Source organism: Homarus americanus, unplaced genomic scaffold (genome assembly GCF_018991925.1).
Source record: "Homarus americanus isolate GMGI-L3 unplaced genomic scaffold, GMGI_Hamer_2.0 scaffold6317, whole genome shotgun sequence".
NCBI lineage: Eukaryota > Metazoa > Arthropoda > Malacostraca > Decapoda > Nephropidae > Homarus > Homarus americanus.
The window spans coordinates 10,658,283-10,680,218 of NW_024730668.1; the positions used below are offsets into that span (position 1 = coordinate 10,658,283).

General features: G+C 39.4%; 1 protein-coding gene across 1 annotated transcript in view; it reads right to left on the bottom strand.

The window, feature by feature from the left end:
* LOC121867234 (collagen alpha-1(IX) chain-like) overlaps window positions 1–21,936 on the bottom strand; it is a gene marked incomplete at its 5' end in the record, with an annotated part of 213,025 nt that overhangs the window by 143,828 nt on the left and 47,261 nt on the right. The window contains 4 exons of the mRNA XM_042367086.1: window positions 7,983–8,090; window positions 8,354–8,461; window positions 9,567–9,650; window positions 15,721–15,792. Of these exons, the coding sequence (XP_042223020.1) occupies window positions 7,983–8,090; window positions 8,354–8,461; window positions 9,567–9,650; window positions 15,721–15,792 (372 nt within the window). The remainder of the gene's footprint in view (window positions 1–7,982; window positions 8,091–8,353; window positions 8,462–9,566; window positions 9,651–15,720; window positions 15,793–21,936) is intronic.

Below are 21,936 nucleotides of genomic sequence, written 5' to 3' on the forward strand. Positions count from 1 at the left end.
ATTCTGTACCTCAACACACTAGTGTTTCTCCACATATATACTGTACCTCAACACACTATTGTATCTCTACATATATTCTGTACCTCAAAACACCAGTAGCTTCCACATACAGTATATAGTATTCCATCACATACTCGTGTTTCTTTCCATATATACTGTACCTCAATACACTAGCGTTTCTCTCTAAAAATACTGTACCTCAACACACTAGTGCTTCTCCACATATATACTGTACCTCAATATACTAGTGTTTCTCTACATATATACTGTACCTCAACACACTAGTGTTTCTCTGCATATATACTGTACCTGAACACAATTAGTGTTTCTCTACATATGGTTTGTGTACCTCAACACACTAATGTTTTTCTACATATACTGTACCCTCAACACACTCTGTCTTTCTCTACATATATACTGTACTCAACACACTAGTGTTTCTCTCTACATACATACTGTACCTCAAGACACATGTGTTCTTCTACATATATACTGTACCTCAACACACCAGTTTCTCCACATATATACTGTACTCAACATAGTAGTGTTTCTCTACATATACTCGTACCTCAACACACTAGTGTTTCCTCTGCATATATACTGTACCTGAACACACCATAGAGTTTCTCTGTACATATGGTTTTGTACCTCAACACACTAATGTTTTCTACATATATAACCAAATTCCTCAATACACCCTCGTCTATCTCTACATATATACTGTACCTCAACACACTAGTGTTTCTCTACATACATACTGTACCTCAAGACACAAGTGTTCTTCTACATATATACTGTACCTCAACACACTAGTGTTTCTCCACATATATACTGTACCTCAACATACTAGTGTTTCTCTACATATATACTGTACCTCAACACACTAGTGTTTCTCCACATATATACTGTACCTCAACACACTAGTGTTTTTCCACATATATACTGTACCTCAATACACTAGTGTTTCTCCACCCAGCTTGGAGAAGGTCGTGCCCGATCGTGCTCCCGTTAGAGACCAAGGAAAATGGCCGCTTTGGATCGTTGTGTCGTGGGGGAAGATGAGGGGAGTGTGGGGAAAGACGACCTCCTTGCCACTCTGTTAAGGCAGCTGGGGCAGTTGAGGAGTGAGGTTGACACTCTAAAGGGGGAAAATGAAGCCCTCAGGACGGAACTCCTTCAGGTAGGTGTCCTGCCTAGCAGGACACCTGCGAAGGAGGAGCAGGCGTGGAGAGTGGTTGTCTCCAAGGGGACTAGGGTCAGGCTCAGGAAAGCTGACCAGGGTGTGGAGTGTAGTAACCCTTACCAAGTGCTGCAGGAAGCTGGCGAGGAAAAGAAAAGAGGCAGGACAGTATGGATCAAGGAGAGGAAAGGGCAGTTGTACAAACCCTGCCCACAGGTAAGGTCGTGGTAGTTGGGGACAGCCAGGTGAGGTTTGTAGATAGGGCTTTTTGTACGAGAGATAGGACACGTAGGACTAGGGTGTGTTTTCCTGGGGCTGGGATAGGGCATGTAGCCGAGAGGTTAGACAGGGTTTTGTCAGGGGAGGGTACCAATCCAGTAGTATGTCTTAGTGTGGGAGGAAACGACATAGGTAAGGTTAGGAGTGAGGAACTATTCAAGAGGTATAGGGAGGCGCTGGGGAAGATTAGAGATAGGGGAGGGATCCCGATGGTATGTGGTGTCTTGCCTAGAAGAGGGGTTGGTCGTGAATGGCTGTCCAGGGCAATTGCTATAAATTGCCGACTGGAAAAACATTGTGCAAACAATGGTTGGGCATTCATTGATAACTGGCAACGATTCTATGGCAACGACTGCCTGTACTGTCGCGACGGAGTACACTTGTCTCGTGAGGGGGTAAAGACGTTGTCTGCATCCCTGGAGCGTGAAATTGTCACTCCGAAGGGGGGGTTTCGCCAGTAGAGAGGGGTCGGGGAAAGTGGGAGTTAAAAAACAAGCAGGTCCTGGGAAGTAAAATTAGTTGCTCAGGACAAGGGGTAAAACAGGACCAGGGAAGAGTAGGTTTAAATGTATATTATACAAACAGTAGGGGCAGTTCAAAAGATATCGAAGTCTTTAAACTGCTAAGGGAACATATGGGCACGGGGGTGGAGGAGGCTGCAGTGGGAGCGGGTAAACAAAGTGAAAGACTACAGGGAAATAGTGTTAGGAATTGATGACAAAACTAAATTAGACAGGGAGTTTAAAACTAAACGCGGTAAGGGGAGGACTCAGAACACGACTAACTTAAATGTATACTACACGAACAGTAGAAGTATGAGAAACAAATGGATGATATTAGGGCCTTGGTATGTACCGAAAAAATCGATATAATTGCATTCACTGAAACATGGATCAACCTAGACACACGTGAGTTACCAGTCGAATACCAAATTGCGGGTTACAAACTGTTCCATACCGATAGAGCCAGACCAGGAAAAGGAGGCGGAGTAGCAATCCCTATGTTGGGGATAATCTGAAGTGTGAAATAAATAAGGAAATAAAAACTGAGCGGAATACAGAAACAATTTGGATAGAATTAATCGACGGTAAGGAAAAATTAATCACAGGAGTAATATATAGACCTCCCAATCTTGATAGAGTCAATGAGGGACTTATCTGGGATGAAATGCGCAGGGCTTCCATACACAACAAAGTCTGTATAGTAGGCGACTTTAACCTTGGCCAAATAGATTGGACTGACCTTACAGGTAACTCAGAATCAGAGGATTTTCTCGAGACTATCCAGGACTGTTTTCTAAGTCAACATATAACCGAACCCACACGGGGTAATAATATACTCGATTTAGTTCTGTCAAACAGAGAAAACCTCATTAGCAATGTCGAGGTAGGGAACGAACTTGCAAACAGCGATCACAAAGAAATTAGATTCCAGTTAGATTTTCAGGGCAGACGTAAGAAAAATTCCACTAAAGTACCAGATTTCAGAAGGGCAAACTTTATAGCTAAAGAGTAGCTGGAGAGAGAGGGGGTGTCGCGCTTGGCCAAAACCTGACAGATGACACCGACCTGATAATCAGATCTGGAGATTGCCGAAGTTCCACGACACCCTAAATAGTGAGTTACTTAAAGCACAAAGGCAGAAATACCAGAAAAACTCAGGATCAGACAACAATGACCCTAAATGATAAATAATTATTTAAAGATCATTGGCCAAAGGAAGGCTATAGGTAGAAGGATAAATCGTGGCGAAATTCACCTCCGGACTATAGGGTATTACGAGTATGGTTAAAAAAGCGAGATAAGGAAAGCAAAGAGGAATAATAAGGTTAGCAAGGAGGAAGACAAACCCCAAAGGATGTACCAAATGTATCAAACTAAAACACGAGAAAAGATTGACCAATACGGTCAGACTTCGGCGAGCTCACTGATAACGACGGAGAAATGAGCAATAATTTGAATAAATATTTTCAACAGTTTTCACCACCGAAATTTAAACATGATACCCGAGGCACCGACTTATTCAGAGATAGTGAAGAAAACAAATTAAGTGGGAGATAGTAGTGACTATAACGATGTTAAAGCAAATAGACAAACTAAAGCCTAATAATTCACCTGGTCCCGATGAGATATTTGCCAGAGTATTAAAGGAATGTATGGAAGAGCTTAGTATGCCCTTAGAAAGTTGTTTAACATGTCATTAAAAACAGGTGTAGTACTAGAATCCTAGAGGATAGCGAATGTAATACCGATTTCAAGAAGGGGGATAGATCACTATCTCAACTACTGCCCAATCAGTCTAACATCAATAGTAGGCAAATTACTGGGAAGCAATCATTTCAAACTCTATTTGAAATCACCTGAGAAGCACCGATTGATCAATGATTCAGCATGGCTTCACAAGTGGACGTTCTTGCCTAAATTTAATCTATAAACATTCTTTTCATCGCTTCGAATCGGTGGACGAGGGGCACAATTATGATGTGGTATATCTTTGCTTTTAGCAGTTTTCGACAGAGTCCCCACGAAAGACTAATTAGAAAGGTAGAAGCTCATGGCATCAAAGGAGCATTATCCTTAAATGGATTAGGCGGTTAAGGACAGAAACAGGAGTGAGCATTAACGGCACTAAGTCCCATTGAGCAACGTCACAAGTGGAGTTCTCAAGGCTCAGTACTTGGACCATTATTATTTATTATATACATAAACGACATAGATATCGGCATTGACAGCAACATAAGTAAATTTGCTGGGATGACACTAAAATAGGACGTGTTATCAAATCTGACGGTGACTCGCAAAAACTACAGGAAGATCTAAACAAATTTTTCGAAAGGTCTGAAAAATGGCAGATGAAATTCAACGTCGACAAATGTAAACTACACAGCATAGAGATGTAAACAGGGAGAAACCAGATACCAGATGAACAACGATGCGCCAGAGAAACTGACCAGAGAGAGATTTTAGAAAGTAATGATAAGTAGGAACCTTAAGCCAAAGTAAACAATGTGTTTTTGCTCGTGAATAAGGCTAATAAAGACTTGGGTTCATACAAAAGGGGAGTTAGTTATAAGACTAGCGAGGTCATCCTAAAACTGTATCTTACTCTGTAGACCACACCTGGATTACGAGTTCAGTTCTGGTCACCGTAGATTACAGAATGGATATAGAATCCTTTGGAAAGAATCTAGAGGAGAATGACAAAGACTAATTCCGGGCATTAGGAACCTTGAGTATAGAGACAGGTTAAAGCATCTTAATTTGCACTCCCTTGAGAGACGTAGAGCGAGGGGCTATGAGCCGATAGAGTGTATAAGTGGGAAGGCAGGGCTAAACAAAGGGGACATTACAAAGGTACTCAAACTATCCAACCAGGAGCGAACTCGTAACAATGGTTTTAAATTAGACAAATTTAGATTTAGTGAAATAGGTAAACACTGGTTTGGAAACAGAGTAGTGGATGAATGGAACAAGCTACCAAATATCATCATTAACTCGGAATACTCTGGAATTGTCAAACATAGGTTGATGCCTCATGAGCAATAGGGGTTGGGTGTAAACGGACTGCCCAGTATGGGCCAGGCCCGGCTGCAGTTTCCTCCATTCTTATGTTCTCATGTTACTAGTGTTTCTCTATATATATACTGTACCTCTACACACTCGTGTTTCTTTACATATATACTGTACCTCAACACACTAGTGTTTCTCTACATACTGTTTATACTGTACCTCAACACACTAGTGTTTCTCTACATAAATACTGTACCTCAACATACTTGTGTTACTCTACATATATACTGTATCTCAACACACTAGTGTTTCTCAACGTATATACTGTACCTGATCATGCTAGTGTTTCTTCACATAAATACTGTACCTCAACACACAAGTGTTTCTCTACATATATACTGTACCTCAACACACTAGTGTTTCTCTCTATATATATATACTGTACCTCAATACACTAGTGTTTCTTTACATATATACTGTATCTCAACATAATAGTGTTTCTTTACTTATATACTGTACCTCAACACACAAGTGTTTCTTTACGTATATGCTGTACCTTAATGCACTAGTATTTCTCTACATATATAGTGTACCTCAATACACTAGTGTTTCTCCACATATATACTGTACCTCAACACACTAGTGTTTCTTTACATATATACTGTATCTCAACACACTAGTGTTTCTCTACATATATACTGTACCTCAACACACTAGTGTTTCTCTACATATATACTGTACCTCAACACACTAGTGTTTCTCTACATATATACTGTACCGCAACACACAATTGTTAGTCTACATATATCCTGTACCTCAACACACTAGTGTATCTCTACATATATATTCTGTGTCTCAACACACTAGTGTTTCTCTACATATGTACTGTACCTCAACACACTAGTGTTTCTCCACATATATACTGTACCTCAACACATTAGTGTTTCTCCACATATATACTGTACCTCAAGACACTAGTGTTTCTCTACATATATACTGTACCTCAATATACTAGTGTTTCTCTACATATATACTGTACTTCAAGACACTAGTGTTTCTCTACATATATACTGTACCGCAACACACAATTGTTAGTCTACATATATCCTGTACCTCAACACACTAGTGTTTCTCTACATATATATTCTGTATCTCAATACAGTAGTGTTTCTCTACATATATTCTGTACCTCAACACACTAGTGTTTCTCTACATATATACTGTACCTCAACACACTAGTGTTTCTCTACATATATTCTGTACCTCAATATACTAGTGTTTCTCTACATATATACTGTACCTGAACACACTAGTGTTTCTCTGCATATATACTGTACCTGAACACACTAGTGTTTCTCTACATATGTATTGTACCTCAACACACTAATGTTTTTCTACATATATACTGTACCTCAACACACTTGTGTTTCTCAACATATATACTGTACCTCAATATACTAGTGTTTCTCTACATATATACTGTACCTCAACACTCTCGTCTTTCTCTACATATATACTGTACCTCAACACACTAGTGTTTCTCTACATACATACTGTACCTCAAGACACAAGTGTTCTTCTACATATATACTGTACCTCAACACACTAGTGTTTCTCCACATATATACTGTACCTCAACATACTAGTGTTTCTCTACATATATACTGTATCTCAACACACTAGTGTTTCTCTCTCTCTATATATATATACTGTCCCATCACACACTGGTGTGAACATAATATTGGTTGAGGTGTTGACAGAGTCCTTTACAACCATCTTAGTTTCCTGTGGTTAAGTCGGCGAGAATTCCCGCATCAGATTCATTACCTTGTATTACCTTGCTGAGTTTATCAGTGACATGATCATCAAACGACTGTGTGCTATCACCCATTCTGAATTTTGTGCATTCTTTTTTAATGAATTTGTTTTTGTTCAGTGTCTGTACAGTTTCTTCTCTTAACTTAATAATAGTCATCAATTTACATTTATGGAGTTATCAAAACGCATCTGAAGCTCAGTGTGGTGTTGGTCGCACTGAGAAAGCCAGAGCTCTGTGTTTCATGAGGGAAAAATGCTGTGCACGTCAGAAGACACAACCAGGTGAATCAATGATGTATATGAAGAAAAAAAGTCGGACAAAACATACTTCCTTGCGGGATACCTCTTAACACTGTAGCCCAGTCAGGTCAGAATAATTTGCATTACCTCTACGTTCTCTGTCACGATAGAAAGATGAGATCCACCAGTATTTTACTTTCGTAATTTCTTAGGTGATAAGTTCAATCGATGCGGAACCATGCTGAAAGTTTTAATTGAGTCCATTATTTCCGACAATGTATCCAGCAGTTTCTGTAGTTCCAATCCAGTTTGTAGAGTCGTATTGGAAATTGATGGTTCACCACATTACGCATTAATTTATGTCAATGGTGCTGTGGCAGTGTACTTAACTCTCACTACTATGACCCATAATGATAAAGATCTGGATAATCACTTTCATTATTTAAATAGAAACGATACGATCGCTGGTAATGGATTCCGTACCCTTGCAAGTGATATATGTGAGACTCAGTGTGTAACTCCAGGCCACTTTTCTATTCCTCTTCTTAGATAATGCAGCTATTAAACAGTTTTTAATTCTTGTTGCAGTTTATGTGTTCTGTTCTGAGCGACATGTTAAAGATCATAGCACCATTTTTAGTAAATGATCTTAATATTCACGTGCCTTCCACTGCTTCATCAAAGATGGCATTTACACATATGTCTCTGTCGTAAATATACTCGAGAAGAACTGTAATAAGACACAGTTTTTTCTTAATCTGTCTTTGCCATACGTGTTTGAATGTTTTCTTCATATTCAGAAAATCCATTGTGTTTGTAATGGTGTCCAGTTTGTTGTTCATAAACTTGCAGGCGAAACAGCTACTCATTACTCGATATTTATATAAAATTGACTTGCATACTATCCAAGATACATCGGTTGCTTATAAATAGTGAAAACAAAAAACACCGCTCACCGAAAGCCCTTGAAGACCAATGGGACCTTGAGGTCCTGCGGGTCCAGGGAAACCCCGGCTGCCAGTCCCTCCCTGTCGACCTTGTGCTCCTGGCAGACCAACAGAACCCTAGAGAAAATTTTTATTATTAATTTCACACACAAATAATTACGTTTACATTTGCCTATATAATGTATTCCAAGTACAACTTTTCAATTTATACTAGATGTTTGTATTTATTAAGTCATTTTGTAATCATAAACTGATGTGTATTTAACAGAACAAATAAAATACGATAATCAGTTCATAGCAGAATTAGTATAAGTATCATGCAATAAAAGGATAACCGTAACAAGCTTTGAGCACTTGGTATGAGTCAGTGCACTACGTACTGGGGGTCCTTGCACTCCACTCTCACCCTTGGCGCCAGGAAAACCACGCAGACCAGGCTCGCCAATGTCACCAGGCAGGCCACGTTCACCACGTCGCCCCCTACGACCCTGGTAATAAGACAGTGACATACACAACCAGTCAGTGATGGTGTCACCATTAAGTAACAGGCCGCAAGCAAGATACAGTACATAGAGGATAGGTATAGAGGGCACAATGAACCAGCGGCACTGCTGTTTGGTGCTTCAATGGCTTCTGTAAGTTAACTGCATCTGATCTATAGCTCAGTAGACACCAAGTACTAGTAGTGTCCTACTGAGCGATTTCAGATATCTAATACTGGCCCAGTTAATCAAAGAAGCATTGTAAATAAATGTTAAGAATATAAATTTAGTGGAGGGTGTTATTGGAAGGGCGTGGCACCAGAAAGGAAATTGGGAGGGATCCATATTGACCAGGCTGGCCAACTTCACCCCAACCTACAGGGAGGCCGATGCTGCCAGGCTCGCCATTCTCTCCAGGTGGACCAGGAGGACCTTGTCTCCCGGCAGGGCCACGAGGGCCGCGTTGGCCAGGTAGGCCATCCAAACCCTACCATTAGTAAATGTGTCAAAAGTCATAATTACGCATTTAAAATTAAATATTAATGGTACATAAAACTTCACAAAAACATATTTTTCACTTAATAGACATCGCACACTTATCAGCACACTTATCCGCACACACGTAGAGGAGCTTAAGCTCCTCTATACGTGTGTGTGTTGGTGTTGGTGTGCGGATTAGTGGATGTCATGGTTATGACCTGACTTCATGTTTAATAAGGTCACCCTGTATATTTAAGCCTCTCTCTGTCCATGTAATTCAGTTGCCTCTGAAGATGTCTTGAATAAAAATGAAAGCTAAGGTGCTCCATTGTTTCCCTTTTCCCTGTGTGATTTTATCAAAATTTATCTTATCCACGTTTTCATTGTGGATCTACATGAAATATATATATATATATATATATATATATATATATATATATATATATATATATATATATATATATATATATATATATATATATATATATATATATATATATATATATATATATATATATATATATATATATATTTTTTTTTTTTTTTTTCAAAATCACTTTCCTGAAGGAGCATAGTTAACTTTTTACGAAAGTTTAGGAGTGTAGACAATGGCACACAAGAAAAGACTTACGTCTGTGCCGTTGAAGCCGCGAGGACCAATCGGGCAAATGACCTCACACTGCTCAGGTCTCTCCTGCGTTATCAGCTCTCGCTCCTATAATACACGCATTAACAAAAGCATTACCAGTACAACCGATACTTATATGGTATTGTTAACAAGAGCATTATCAGTGTAGGTATACATGAATGCAACGTCTGGAAAATATATGCCATTTACTAATAGATCATAAAAAAAAACCACAAGAGACTATTAAATTTCAGGCGAACTTCTAATTCTGGCTTATCAATTATTATGCTGCACATTCAGCATTACCAGCCACTTGCTATTACATACTTACATAACATCACCAGACACTGTGAAGCTTTACACGCAGCCTCACCAACCATTGCTCATCACCTGGCCACTATGGTACTATCTCTTAAAAAGACACATACAAATACACATACATATACACATACATAAAAAATCACACATACGCATACAGTCACACACACATGTAAACGAAGACAAATATTCTCAAGCGATACCCTAAATAAATAATATTATTGTTAAATTTACAATCAGTGATGACGTAAACTCCACCAACTGGTTTCTAACAATAATTCCCTCATTATATGTGGTACGCTGTAATTTTTTTTTATGGGAATTAGCCCACCTGGGCACAGGTCAAACGACCCACAACGGGGTCTGAGGGGCGAAAAAAAAAGAAAAGGAAAGAAATTGAAAATAGAGACCAAAAAGGTTGTACTGTGTTAATCTACACCACGAAGATGCCGGAAAACCAGCTTTTTAAAGTGAGACAGATTGTAAAAGTGTGGAAACACAGAAGAAGGCAGAGCATTCCACAGTTTGGCTGTGTGAGGAAAGAAGGAGGTACTATAACCGGTTATTCTCGTGCGACCGACATCCACAGAGAAACAGTGAGCACCGCGGGCAAGACGTGTGTTACGAGCCCACGGCCTTACCGGTGGTACACAGGATGCCAAATCCACCGAACATTGCCCGTTAAAGTACCTGTAAAAGAGAGAGTGAAGCAACATTGCAGTGAAGAGAAAGGGAAGAGGAGGAGAGTTAATAAGACGAAATGCCTTTGATTCCACCCTATCTAATAGTTGGACAGAAGAAGAGCCACCCCAGAGTGAGAGCAGTACTCCAAGTTAGGACGAATGAAGCAACTGCTCGGGAGTGAAGTAGCTACGGCATCTGTACTGTACAGCATTCCCAACTTTCGGGAGGCAGCTTTAGTTATACTAAGGATGTGTGATTTCCAGGACATATTGGAGGAAATGGTGAGGCCTAATATATTTATTTCAAAATTTGGCAGGATGATAGCGTCCTGAAATGTAATTGGTGGGAGATCGTCTAATTTACAAAGTGTAATTGGTAGATATTGAGTTTTATTACTATTGAACTTAATCAAGTTTGTACCTCCCCATTCAGAGATGCTGCACAGATCTGCATTGATAGAAGTAATGATATCAGTTCTAGAAACAGATCTAGTTTGAGAGTTAGGAGGAAGGGGAAAATGTGAAGAAGAGTGAAGCGTAGAATCATCAGCGTAAGAATGGATAGAATTAGTTGTAGTGTGAAGTAAATCATTGATAAGAAGAAGGAAGAGAGTAGGTGAAAGAACAGAACCCTGTGGGACACCACTACTGGTAGAGAAAGAGCGAGAGATCGATCCCTCGACAACAACTGCCATGGATCGGTTCTCAAGGAAGCTAGAGATGAGAAAACAAAGTGGGGGAGACAAACCAAAAGAGGGAAGTTTAGATAGCAAAGACTTGTGCCATACCCTGTCAAATGCTTTGGAGATGTCGAGGGCCACGACGAAAGTTTCCCCATAATCCCTGAGAGAGGATGACCAAAGATGGGTGCAGTAGGAGGGCAGATCACCAGTAGATCTCGCCTGGCGAAAGCCACACTGGTGATCCGACAAAAGAGAAAGGCGTTCAAGGCGACGGAGAAAATGGGAGTTTAAGATAGTTAGAGGGATTAGAATGGTCACCCTTCTTTGGGATGGGCTGAACCAAGGCATGCTTCCAAGAAGAAGGAAAAGTTTGGGTTTTGAGGTAGAGGCGAAAGAGGCGAGCAAGCACAGGGGCCAGGGCTTCAGCACACTCCCTCAAAACACAAGGGGGTATTCCGTCCGGTCCATGCGCCTTACTCTCATCCAACCTGGATAACTCACCGGCAATCCTGCAAGTGGGGATTATAGGAAAGTGCATAGGTTCAGTAGGAGGTGCAGGGGTAGGAGGGATAGAGTGGGAATCGTCTAAGGAGGAATTAGAGGAGAATAAGGTGCCAAAGAGGTTGGCTTTGTCAGGGGGAGAGTTGGCTATAGAGTTATCGGGTCGGTAGAGGGGAGGAAAAGAAGAAGTGCAGAAGATGTTTTTAGTTAAGGACCAAAAGGATTTACTAGAGGAAGAATTAATCAGGACAGCGGTCTTTCTTTTAATAAAATTCCGCTTGGCCCTACGAAGAATAGCCTTACAACGATTCCTAGATGTAATGAAAGAGGTGTGGGTAATAGGAGAAGGAGATAGTTTCATAGCTCGATATGCCCTATCTCTCACCCTGCAAGCAAGAGAGCAGGAGCGGTCAAACCATGATTGTTATGTGAAAGTTTTGGTAGAAGTTGGGATAAATGCACTCATACCGCCCTGTATAATCCCAGCAATGCTGTCAGCACATACCGAGGCATCCCGAGTGGAAGAGCAACATTCATCCCAAGGAAAGTCGGTGAAGAATTCTCGCAAGGATTGCTAGCTTGCCCTCCGATAGTGCCATAGTTGACGTTTAGAGGGGGGTGGGGGAGGTGGTCATGCCCAGTTTGATTTAATAGAAATAAGGTTGTGATCAGAAGATCGTATGGGGGCAAAAATTATGTATGAATAGTGTGAGGGGTTAGAGGTAAAACAAAGATCAAGAATGTTAGCAAGGTGATGGTGTCGATCAGGAACGCGTGTAGGGTGTTTGATTATTTGTTCCAAATCATTAAGTATGGAAAAAGAGAGTGCCTCAGCTCCACCTGGGTCATCCCTTGCAGAGCCAAGCCACTCTCTGTGATGTACATTGAAATCCCCTTGGTAGAGGTTTCGGTGTTGGGGTGTGTGGATAGCAATGACTCATGGCAAGAAGTGAGATAGTCAAAGAGTTCGAAATAGTTGGTAGAGTTGGGGGAACAGTATAGGAAACAAAGAAAAATAGTCACAGTAGGTAGAGATATTTTGAGCCAGATGACATCATAAAGGGGAGATTCAAGATCCGTGAGTTGAGCTATAGGTGTACCTGTGTTGCAGTAGGCGCAGACACCTCCCTTAGAACGGAAGGAGGTATAAAGGTTGTAGTTGGAGAGTTGAAAAGGTTTGGGTGAAGCTGCTTTGGGCAGTTGAAGTTCGGAAAGTAGTAAGAGGTCGGGGGGAGAGGTTAATAGATGGTGCTCCACAGAAGAAAAATTGGATCTCAGGCCGCGAATGTTGGAAAAATGAAGTGTGAAAATAGCCGATCCTCCAGCAATCGCGGTGGCGTCAGTTGAGGCCCAAGTAGCTTGATGATGATCAGGTCGACCCTGGGGTCCACAACCTTCCCGACCATTGGGACCCATCCGAGAAGGCCCCGCTTCAATATAAATATCAACTGACATAGGAGAATTAAACAGATCAAGAATAAAACAGATCAAGAATTAGTACCGTTATATTTGTGGTGTTGTCAATAGTAAGAGAGACAGTTGAGACCCTGCAATTGTGTGTAAATGAGGCAGAAAGTCAGATGAGCAACAGTGAAATTGTCATTTACCCAGTGTAAGAATTACTATAATGTAAATGTCGTCTGTCGTTGCTAGATGAAAGATTGTTTGTGATTGAGTCATTATCACCCTTCCTTGACGATCTCCAAATTATCTCAGGTCCAGTGTGTGTGTTAGTTGAACACCCCACCGGCTGCCGGGGATCGGTGGCTACCTAACAGTTAGCTGTATTGGACAATGTCGTTAATTCGGCAGGATTAAACTGCTCAAGTCCGCGTCCTGGGAACTAGACCCCAGACTCTCGCCGTGTGTCTGACTGCAACCGACCATAACCACGATCTTCATTTGTTGAGACACCAGTGGCATACCCTGGGACACTCCTTAAAGTTATATGGTCCACAGTATTTGTTATATAAGATTGGAGATAATTAACCGAAATATAATTATCCCATGTTGGGTAGTGAACCCATAAAAATTGTTAGTATCAATAATAACGTGTTATGTGTTGTGAGAGCATCCTCCATATGTACTACCAACAGTTTTAGTGAAGGTACCATATGTAAGTTTGTCATGTGGTGTAGTCTATGAAATGTGCCACCAGTAATGTTGTAAGAAGCAAGAGTATCCAATTGGAATTGCAGATGAGTAAGGCCAAGGAGTTGATCCTTGTAGTTGTATGTTAATGACATCTTTTACCAAATTTAATGTCATATTAATAAACCATTTCTTAGAGAATATTAGGGGTATCATTTTCCCTCAGTATTCACCTTTATTCTTGTCCAATGACTTGATACCAGAATTACAGACCCCATGTGCCCTACCAAAGGTCAGAGGTTATGAAGTAACTATGAAATGAAATAATTAGACAGAACAAATGAAGGAAATAAGACAAAGAAAGAAGTATGAAATAAGAATACAGTATAAGGGATAAAAAGAAGAAAACCCCCACCCTTATAACGACAAGGTAGCCTCCCTGTGATAACAACAATGTAGTTTGCCTGTGATAACGACACGGCAGCCTGCCCGTCATAACGACAATGTAGCCTGCCTTTGTTAACCACAAGGTAGTATGTTGAGTTTGTCAGATCAAACCAAGCCAGTGGAAAAACATACATACCAGTCATTATCTATGAGGTTGCTGTTTGTAAAGTATGAGGATGCATTATCGCCTCAGAGGCTATTCTAGAGACTGCACTGTTGCATTAATGTCTTAAACATCAGTACATCATAGCAATTAAGCTGTTCTGAGAATATGTTATCCAACTTGCCATATTTTTATTATAATCTACTATATCTGTAGGAGACTAAACTGAGAGGAACACTGGGACTAAGGTAGAGACTGAAGAACTGATATGGAGGTGGTAGTGGTGTGCTGCTCTTATCTGCGAGTTGGAGAGTAAAGATGGGCAAAGCAAGAGATGAGAGTGTGGGTTAATAGTGAGATCAAGAGGAAGACCAGATGAACGCCGGTGTGCCATCAACGGAGGAAGTGTAATTCTTGACAGCAAAAGAATAGGATAGTAAGAAAAATACCTACCTCTACAGATAAGGCCTAGAGCAGAGGGTCATTTACTATGTTATTTTGTTTTTACAGGTTAAAGAAACAAACCGTTCTATGTGTTACCCATTTAACGTAACTGTTTGGCACAATTGTACTATGTGGTTTGCTGATTCTATACCGGACAGCGGTCAACTGAACTACTTTTGCTCACATCAAGTTTGTATTTCAATAAATATGTGGTGCCAACTTCCTAATTGTTTTGATTGATAATTAATCCCTTCAGTACGACGTCTTCTTATCTATTTTATTCTGGCTACCGCCAGACGATTTTATTCAGCTGGGGAAGTTCCATCTCGTAGTCAAGGGTTTAAACAAAACTTCGCTGCTTCTACTATATATAGATTCAAACATGTCCATAATTCATTTGCTCACAAATGTCCGCTTTTGCACAAATTCATCCCCCCTATCAACCTACTGTATATTTAGTATTTTTAATTGGCTAGTGTCAAATGATTACACTCACTTTAGGAAACCCCGTCGGTATTATCAAAGCGATATTCTGCGATGTAATCTCTCCCAACTGATATACTGTACATTTTCCGTCCTCATCCCCAGTATTCCCCTCCCCTCAGAAAGACACCTACCCTACATACCCCTCCTTGTAAATTTATATAGTATCATATAAGGCAGTGATATAACCTAGTAAACTTATATAGTATCATTATAAGATAGTGATATAAACTAGAAAAGTTATATAGTATCATATAAGGCAGCGATATAACCTAGTAACCATACAAATTATCATGCAGTGATATTACCTAGTAAACTCATACAGTATCATTATAAGACAGTGATATAATCTAGAAGACTGGTATAGTTTCTTAAAATGCAGTAAATGAAGGTGGTGTACTTACTGGAAGTTCTAAGCAGGTCTCTCTCTCTGGGCTGGCTGGGTCGCAGCTCATCACCATCCACTGTAGCTCAATCTGTTGAGGCACTCTCTAATTATACTAAGAAGCGTCTCTCTTATTCTTACTAACATATAACTTAAACAAAGTAAGAGTAATAAATATTACTTGCACAAGGTGTTGAAACTGCTTATGCAGCTACCATAAAAGTGTCGGTCAGTTTGTTTGGTCCCTCATGTAATGTAACAAGTGTAATGTTTAGGTTTGCACAGTAAGAAAAATCTATTTCAGTTAACAGCGTTTGACGGCATATGGTAATATCCTATAAAAGAAAACAGTCACCTACATAACTATGGCAGGCCAATAAATTCCTGTTCATGAAATATGTAAAATAAGAGACGACTATAATACTTGGAGAGATTATTTTGTGACGACTATAATACTTGGACAGATTATTTTGTGACGACTATAATACTTGGACAGATTATTTTGTGACGACTATAATACTTGGACAGATTATTTTGTGACTACTATAATAATTGGAGAGATTATTTTGTGACGACTGTAATACACGGAGAGATTATTTTGTGACGACTATAATACACGGAGAGATTATTTTGTGACGACTAAAATACATGGATAGATTATTATGTGACGACGATCGTATTTGGAGAGATTATGTTGTGACGACTATAATAATTGGAGAGATTATTTTGTGATGGCTATAATACTTGGAGAGATTATTTTGTGACGACTATAATACATGGAGATTATTTTGTGACGACTATAATAATTGGAGAGATTATTTTGTGACGACTATTAAACTTGGAGAGATTATTTCGTGACGACTATACTGTAATACTTGGGGAAACTGTTCTGTGGCGACTATAATACTTGTGGAAACTGTTCTGTGACGACTATAATGCTTGTGGAAACAGTTTTGTGACTACTATAATGCTTATGGAAACTGCTATGTGACGACTATAATACCTGTGAAAACTGTTCTGTGACGACTATAATGCTTGTGGAAACTGTTCTGTGACGACTATAATGCTTGTGGAAACTGTTCTGTGACGACTATAATGCTTGTGGAAACAGTTCTGTGACGACTATAACGCTTGTGGAAACAGTTCTGTGACGATTATAATGCTTGGGGAGATTGTTCCGTGACGTCTATAATGCTTGGAGAGATTATTCTGTGACGACTATAATGCTTGGAGAGATTGTTCAGTGACGACTATAATGCTTGTGGAAACAGTTCTGTGACGATTATAATGCTTGGGGAGATTGTTCCGTGACGTCTATAATGCTTGGAGAGATTATTCTGTGACGACTATAATGCTTGGAGAGATTGTTCAGTGACGACTATAATGCTTGTGGAAACAGTTCTGTGACAACTATAATGCTTGGAGAGATTGTTATTATAATGTGAAGTATTTATGATAGGAAAGAGTGTGCGGTTCGTACTAAGGCACTACAATAATACTATCATATTCGGATGTTTGAGTGTTTATGTAGTGTCTCCAGGTACTTGAGTGTCTGTGAGTAATATAGTTCTGAGGTGTGTCCAGGTACTTGAGTGTCTGTGAGTATTATAGTTCTGAAGTGTGTCCAGGTACTTGAGTGTTTGTGAGTAATATAGTTCTGAAGTGTATCCAGGTACTTGAGTGTCTGTGAGTAATATAGTTCTGAAGTGTGTCCAGGTACTTGAGTGTTTGTGAGTAATATAGTTCTGAAGTGTGTCCAGGTACTTGAGTGTCTGTGAGTAATATAGTTCTGAAGTGTGTCCAGGTAATTGAGTGTTTGTGAGTAATATAGTTCTGAAGTGTGTCCAGGTACATGGGTGTTTGTGAGTATTATAGTTCTAAAGTGTGTCCAGGTACTTGAGTGTCTGTGAGAATTATAGTTCTAAAGTGTGTCCAGGTACATGGGTGTTTGTGAGTAATATAGTTCTGAAGTGTGTCCAGGTACTTGAGTGTTTGTGAGTAATATAGTTCTGAAGTGTGTCCAGGTACTTGAGTGTCTGTGAGTAATATAGTTCTGAAGTGTGTCCAGGTACTTGAGTGTTTGTGAGTAATATAGTTCTGAAGTGTGTCCAGGTACATGGGTGTTTGTGAGTATTATAGTTCTAAAGTGTGTCCAGGTACTTGAGTGTCTGTGAGAAATATAGTTCTAAAGTGTGTCCAGGTACATGGGTGTTTGTGAGTAATATAGTTCTAAAGTGTGTCCAGGTACATGGGTGTTTGTGAGTAATATAGTTATAAAGTGTGTGTCCAGGTACTCGAGTGTCTGTGAGTATTATAGTTCTAAAGTGTGTCCAGGTACTTGAGTGTCTGTGAGTATTATAGTTCTAAAGTGTGTCCAGGTACTTGGGTGTTTGTGAGTATTATAGTTCTAAAGTGTGTCCAGGTACTTGAGTGTCTGTGAGAATTATAGTTCTAAAGTGTGTCCAGGTACATGGGTGTTTGTGAGTAATATAGTTCTAAAGTGTGTCCAGGTACTTGAGTGTTTGTGAGTAATATAGTTCTGAAGTGTGTCCAGGTACTTGAGTGTTTGTGAGAATTATAGTTCTAAAGTGTGTCCAGGTACTTGATTGTCTGTGAGTATTATAGTTCTAAAGTGTGTCCAGGTACTTGAGTGTTTGTGAGTAGTATAGTTCTGAAGTGTGTCCAGGTACTTGAGTGTCTGTGAGAATTATAGTTCTAAAGTGTGTCCAGGTACATGGGTGTTTGTGAGTAATATAGTTCTAAAGTGTGTCCAGGTACTTGATTGTCTGTGAGTAATATAGTTCTAAAGTGTGTCCAGGTACTTGAGTGTCTGTGAGTAATATAGTTCTAAAGTGTGTCCAGGTACTTGAGTGTCTGTGAGTATTATAGTTCTAAAGTGTGTCCAGGTACTTGAGTGTTTGTGAGTAATATAGTTCTGAAGTGTGTCCAGGTACTTGAGTGTTTGTGAGTATTATAGTTCTAAAGTGTGTCCAGGTACTTGGGTGTTTGTGAGTAATATAGTTCTAAAGTGTGTCCAGGTACTCGAGTGTCTGTGAGTATTATAGTTCTAAAGTGTGTCCAGGTACTTGAGTGTCTGTGAGAATTATAGTTCTAAAGTGTGTCCAGGTACATGGGTGTTTGTGAGTAATATAGTTCTAAAGTGTGTCCAGGTACTTGAGTGTCTGTGAGTATTATAGTTCTAAAGTGTGTCCAGGTACTTGAGTGTTTGTGAGTATTATAGTTCTAAAGTGTGTCCAGGTACTTGAGTGTCTGTGAGAATTATAGTTCTAAAGTGTGTCCAGGTACATGGGTGTTTGTGAGTAATATAGTTCTGAAGTGTGTCCAGGTACTTGATTGTCTGTGAGTATTATAGTTCTAAAGTGTGTCCAGGTACTTGAGTGTTTGTGAGTAGTATAGTTCTGAAGTGTGTCCAGGTACTTGATTGTCTGTGAGTATTATAGTTCTAAAGTGTGTCCAGGTACTTGAGTGTTTTGAGTAGTATAGTTCTGAAGTGTGTCCAGGTACTTGATTGTCTGTGAGTATTATAGTTCTGAAGTGTGTCCACGTACTTGAGTGTCTGTGAGAATTATAGTTCTAAAGTGTGTCCAGGTACATGGGTGTCTGTGAGTAATATAGTTCTAAAGTGTGTCCAGGTACTTGATTGTCTGTGAGTAATATAGTTCTAAAGTGTGTCCAGGTACTTGAGTGTCTGTGAGTAATATAGTTCTAAAGTGTGTCCAGGTACTTGAGTGTCTGTGAGTATTATAGTTCTAAAGTGTGTCTAGGTACTTGAGTGTCTGTGAGTAATATAGTTCTAAAGTGTGTCCAGGTACTTGATTGTCTGTGAGTAATATAGTTCTAAAGTGTGTCCAGGTACTTGATTGTCTGTGAGTATTATAGTTCTAAAGTGTGTCCAGGTACTTGAGTGTCTGTGAGTATTATAGTTCTAAAGTGTGTCCAGGTACTTGAGTGTTTGTGAGTAGTATAGTTCTAAAGTGTGTCCAGGTACTTGAGTGTCTGTGAGAATTATAGTTCTAAAGTGTGTCCAGGTACATGGGTGTTTGTGAGTAATATAGTTCTGAAGTGTGTCCAGGTACTTGAGTGTCTGTGAGAATTATAGCTCTAAAGTGTGTCCAGGTACTTGAGTGTCTGTGAGAATTATAGTTCTAAAGTGTGTCCAGGTACATGGGTGTTTGTGAGTAATATAGTTCTGAAGTGTGTCCAGGTACTTGAGTGTCTGTGAGTAGTATAGTTCTAAAGTGTGTCCAGGTACTTGAGTGTTTGTGAGAATTATAGTTCTAAAGTGTGTCCAGGTACATGGGTGTTTATGAGTAATATAGTTCTAAAGTGTGTCCAGGTACTTGATTGTCTGTGAGTAATATAGTTCTAAAGTGTGTCCAGGTACTTGAGTGTCTGTGAGAATTATAGTTCTAAAGTGTGTCCAGGTACATGGGTGTTTGTGAGTAATATAGTTCTAAAGTGTGTCCAGGCACTTGGGTGTTTGTGAGTAATATAGTTCTAAAGTGTGTCCAGGTACATGGGTGTTTGTGAGTAATATAGTTCTAAAGTATGTCCAGGTACTTGATTGTCTGTGAGTAATATAGTTCTAAAGTGTGTCCAGGTACTTGAGTGTCTGTGAGTAATATAGTTCTAAAGTGTGTCCAGGTACTTGAGTGTCTGTGAGTATTATAGTTCTAAAGTGTGTCCAGGTACTTGAGTGTCTGTGAGTATTATAGTTCTAAAGTGTGTCCAGGTACTTGAGTGTCTGTGAGTAATATAGTTCTAAAGTGTGTCCAGGTACTTGAGTGTCTGTGAGTATTATAGTTCTAAAGTGTGTCCAGGTACATGGGTGTTTGTGAGTAATATAGTTCTAAAGTGTGTCCAGGTACTTGATTGTCTGTGAGTAATATAGTTCTAAAGTGTGTCCAGGTACTTGAGTGTCTGTGAGTATTATAGTTCTAAAGTGTGTCCAGGTACTTGGGTGTCTGTGAGTATTATAGTTCTAAAGTGTGTCCAGGTACTTGAGTGTCTGTGAGTATTATAGTTCTAAAGTGTGTCCAGGTACTTGGGTGTTTGTGAGTAATATAGTTCTAAAGAGTGTCCAGGTACTTGAGTGTCTGTGAGTATTATAGTTCTAAAGTGTGTCCAGGTACTTGAGTGTCTATGAGTAATATAGTTCTAAAGTGTGTCCAGGTACTTAAGTGTTTGTAAGTAAATAGGTTTTAAAGTGTGCCCAGGTGCTTGAGTGTCTGTAAGTAGTATAGTTCTGAAGTGTGTCCAGGTGTCATGAACGAGCATTGATAATGGCGTATCGCTTCGTCTGGTTTTTGACTATGACACCAACAGCACTTATACAATTCACCAAAACAAGATGAAAAGAAATAAAATATTATCACTTTTAAAGCTGTCATTATGATGGCTATGCATGACCAATGTAATCTGAGATATGTTCTGACAAACATATAGTACCGAAATAAACACTATTACTGATCCCTTATAACAATATTAAAATGTCTTAAACATAACTAATGTTACCAGGAGTCACTGAGCACTCAGACACATCTGTCACTTTCATACGGTATACAGTTTCACCCAAAACTTTTTTAACTCTCCCAACCAGCTATTGCTGCACTGCCTCCTGCAGATGTTTGAAACTGTCTCAGTACCAACCAGAACATGTAACCAATACGAATGAATCTAATGGTTCGAAGCATCAGACTCAAGTTCATACATCTGAAGCAGGCAGTGCAGCAATAGCTGGCTGGGAGAGTTAACGAACTTTTGGGTGAGACTGTACAACTCAAATCTATTATTATTATTATTATTATTATTATTATTATTATTATTATTATTATTATTATTATTATTATTATTATTATTATTATTATTATTATTATTATAGTAACCATTGTAAATATCATAGTATAATATTGCTATTATCGATCAGATATAATCGGTGGTCTATACGGTTAAGACTTACAGAAAAACTGTGTCGTGCAACCTTGTTAGTGTCATGTAACTGTGTTAGTGTCATGTAACTGTGTTAGTGTCATGTAACTGTGTTAGTGTCGTGTAACTGTGTTAGTGTTGTGTAACTGTGTTAGTGTCATGTAACTGTGTTAGTATCATGTAACTGTGTTAGTGTCATGTAACTGTGTTAGTGTCATGTAACTGTGTTAGTGTCGTGTAACTGTGTTAGTGTCATGTAACTGTGTTAGTGTCATGTAACTGTGTT